At 42.7% G+C, this 3,996-nt stretch overlaps 1 protein-coding gene across 1 annotated transcript in view; it reads left to right on the forward strand.

Moving 5' to 3' along the window:
* The first annotated feature begins 47 nt into the window (after positions 1 to 47).
* The window catches only part of LOC119420593 (SH2 domain-containing protein 4A), a 28,293-nt gene continuing 24,344 nt past the window's right edge, over positions 48 to 3,996 (forward strand). The window contains exons 1-2 of the mRNA XM_037688010.1: positions 48 to 132; positions 664 to 1,069. Coding sequence (XP_037543938.1) covers positions 883 to 1,069 — 187 coding nt within the window. The 5' untranslated portion in view covers positions 48 to 132; positions 664 to 882. The remainder of the gene's footprint in view (positions 133 to 663; positions 1,070 to 3,996) is intronic.

Genomic DNA, 3,996 nt, shown 5'->3' on the forward strand with positions numbered 1-3,996 from the left:
ACACACACACACACACACACACACACACACACACACACACACACACACAAGGCGAGGAGAACCCACAGGCTGCGTGACTCTCAGCGTTTTAGTCAGCTCTCCCTGCTGTGGAGCGGCGGTCCACATCCCTCTGTGAGTATTTCTACTCTTCTCCTCCTGCTCCTTTTGTATCCTATCCCGCTCCTTCACCTCCCTTTGTCTCCCTCTCCTTCACCTCCTGCTTTTCCCTCCTCGGAATTTCCTCTCTGCACCCCACAGTGTGGAGCAAACAGCAGCTCCAACTGCTCCTGCTGCCTTTGTTTAACTTCTCGCTGCTCCTCTCCTCCCTGCTGGAGGAGCAGGAGCCCGAACGGTTCTGTTTTGTGTCCTCCTGCCGCCTGACGGGCCACAAGCAGCTGCTGCCGTGCGCCGCCGCTGGGAGGAAGCAGAAAGGAACATGGTTTCTTTTAGAAAGGATGTGTGGGGGTGGTGGACTTGTCCACTGATGACAGAAACAGTGGTTGGAGTCTCTTCCTGTTGCTCCGGTCTCTGTCAGTGGAGGAGCTTCGGCTTCTTCCGTGTTCCTGAGCAGACAGGAGCAACATCTGGAACACAATCTGTTTCTGACACGCAACGAAACTTTGAGCGCTTGAATCTCTGAAACTGTCCCCGTGTGTTTCTCAGGTTGTTCCAAAGATGGCCTCCACAGTGAGAGCAAACTGAATGCCAGCAGCGTTGAATGCATGTGAAGCCGTGCACACATGCCAGCGAATCTTGTTTCGTACAGAAGTTAAGAAACCTTAACAACATGAAGCCGTAAGCCACCATCGGTCCACGTCAAGAAGCTGCCGACCTCTGACCCCTGACCGCTTCAGCTGCTGGCTCCACGGTGACCCCGCCACGATGCTGCAGCAGATCCTGAACGACATGTACGTGGACCCCGACGTGCTGGACGGCCTCAACGACGACCAGAAGAAGACCCTGTTCCTGAAAATGCGCCAGGAGCAGGTTAAGCGCTGGAAGGAGCGGGAGGAGAAGCTGGAGATGGAAGGAGGACACCCTGGGTCCAGAGGGACGAGGTCCACTAAAGGTAACCGTGTCCATCACCTTCACCCCACCTTTAGCAGCGTTTCTCCCAGTAGGTCGGGAGCGATGGGTTGACAGGTTTGTCGCTCACGTGAGGCCGTGGCACTTCCAACAAAAGCTTTTTTTCTTTGAGCAGAAGCTCTGAATCCTTTCAGTCAAGATGTTTGCTCATTGAGTCAGCTGGTGGAGGAGCGCAGCTCCAGAACCACCTGATAGATGGAGGTGCACACGAGCGTTGTCTCTGACAGATTTTTTTAAAGCTGGATGTGTTTCGGCTGCTGCAGCTCACGTTTCCATCATCTGATCATTCAGCATCCACATGATTTCCTGTTCAAACTTACTTCTGTAATATTTTAGCTGTTGTTTTACCAAAATGTTCAGCTGCTACAGAGTGGCTTTGGATTTTTGTAACTTTTATACTTTAAAAAAACAACAACCTTAATTTACAAATATTTTCCCCACAGAAAACAATAAAATCACTTCAGTTCTCTAAAAAAACAAAACAAAAAAAAAGGAATTCTCTCTGAAATCTGCTTCAGCAGACATTTTTCTTTATTTATCTTTTTACCTACTTTTAGCTTTTAGCTACTGTTCCACTGCATTTACGTTTTAGATAAACATTTGCTGTTTTAGCAACTGTTCTGTTACTTTTTGCTTTAGCTTTTCCACTACATTTTTTTAGCTAACCTTTTGCTACTTTTAGCTTCAAGCTATTGCCCTGATATTTTTAGCTTCAAGCTAGCCTTTTGCTACTTTCAGCTTTCATTCTGCTACTTTTAGCTTTAAAGCTAGTGCTGAAATACTTATCACTTGTAGTTAGCCTTTTGCTACTTGTGTATATTTTCTACTACTTTTAGCTTCAAGCTAATGTTCTGACACTTTTAACTTCTAACTAACCTTTTGCTGCTTTTTTACTGTTCTAATAGTTCTATAGTCGTCAAATAGAAGTTTAAAGCAGCAAAAGTATGGCTGGAAGTAGCCATACTTCTGCTGCTTTCAACTTTATTTGACTAATTTTAGTCATAAGCTACTGTTCTGATACTTTTAGCTTTTAGCTAGACTTTTGCTACTTTTTATTTTAACTACTGCTCTTGTACATTTACTCTGTTGCTAACATTTTGCTACCTTTAGCTACTGTTCTGATGTTGAGATTTCCATCTATACGTTTGCTGCTTGTAGCTACTGTTCTGATAGTGTTAGCTTCTAGCTAGACTTTTGCTACTTTTTATTTTTAACTACTGCTCTTGTACATTTACTCTGTTGCTAACATTTTGCTACATTTAGCTACTGTTCTGATATTGAGATTTTCATCCATACGTTTGCTTGTAGCTACTGTTCTGATAGTGTTAGCCTCTAGCTAGCCTTTTGGTGCTTTTAACTTTTAGCTACTGTTCTGCTACATTTACTTTTTAGCTTGCCTTTTGCTGCTTTTAGCTACAGTTTTGCTACTTTTAGATTTAGGCTACTGTTCTGATACTTTTAGCTCCTGTTGTGCTATTTTAGCTTTAAACTATAATTCAGATACTTTAGCTTCTAGCTAGTTTTTGGCAGCTATTAGTAAGCAATTTGCTACTTTAAGACTGAGCTAAACTTGTGTTGATTTTAGCTAGTGTTTAGATCTTTTTAGCTATAAATTTTTAATATTAACTTATAGTTATAATTTACCTCCTTTTCGCTAGCCTTTGGCTACATTTAGCTTTTTAGTTAACATTTTGCTATTTTTAGCTACGTTCTGATTTACTAGCCACACTTTTGCTGCTTTTAGCTTTAAGATATTGCTCTAAAATGTTTAACTTCTAGTTCTGCTTTTGTAACTTTTAGCTGCAGTTTGCTACTTTAAGATTTGAACTAACCTTTTTTGCTTTTAGCTAAAGTTTAGATACTTTTAGCTTCTAAATACCATTTTGCTACTTTCAGCAATTCAGCTTTAATTTTTTTTGTCATTCATTGCTTCAAGATATCCTTTTGCTACTTGTGTTTGTTATTTTTAACTTCTAGATAGTTTTGTTTCTCTTAACTTTTAGCTAGCTTTGCTTCTTTTAGCTTTGATAATTCAGTTTCAGCTTCTTCAGCTAACTTTAGCAGCACTCAGCATTCTCCCTGCAGTTTTACAGGAAACGTCGTTCCTCTAATTATTTCTAACGCAATTCTGACGTGCACACGTTTGTTCACAACCTTTTAGCTCATTTAAGGCCCGCTCACACTAATTCATGTAAAGCTTCGGTAAGAGCAACAGGACAAACTCATCTCTGGCTCTCAGGTTTGACTGTGGAGTGGAACGTTACAAAACAAAAAAGAAAAAACCAGGAGCCGAACAAACTCCATGACCAACAGAAGCAGCCAGAATGATGAAAAACTGCTCATGGAGCAGGAAGCTGGCTTTGAATGGCAAATTTGTTAATCAGCTGCCGGCTTCGGCTGCATTTGGAGCTGAGAGACAAAAAAAGCAAAGAACCAGAAAGTCCGGACTTTGCAGAATGTGACCTGTCTTCATTCTCTCCTTCACTGTGAGTGTGTTTTAAAACAAGTCCGGCTGTGACATCACCAAATGTTCCTATAATTTATAAAATCCCAAGAGAGGCACTTAACAAACGGCAGAAGATACGAGCCGAAGCTAATTAACAGCACACTTCCATTAACTCTGACTGACATGGTACAGTAGCTGTCGTCTCTGACTGTCAGCTGGGAGGAAACAGAGCCTCTTATTATCAGCTAAAGACCAACGCAGCTGCTCCTACAGGAGGCTGCGGGCCCGGCTCACGTCATGGACTCGCCCCCCCACACACGCTCTTTTTGACCAAAGAAACTGGACGGTTCATGCTGTGTAAATAGGAAGTGAGTCATGACTAAACAATTAGCAAGTAGCAAAACAGGAAGTTTGGAGGAAACGGTGGTGTAAAATAAGGGGGGGGGGGGGGGGGGGGGGGGGGG

Source organism: Nematolebias whitei, chromosome 14, assembly GCF_014905685.2.
Source record: "Nematolebias whitei isolate Nwh7 chromosome 14, NemWhi1, whole genome shotgun sequence".
Lineage (NCBI taxonomy): Eukaryota > Metazoa > Chordata > Actinopteri > Cyprinodontiformes > Rivulidae > Nematolebias > Nematolebias whitei.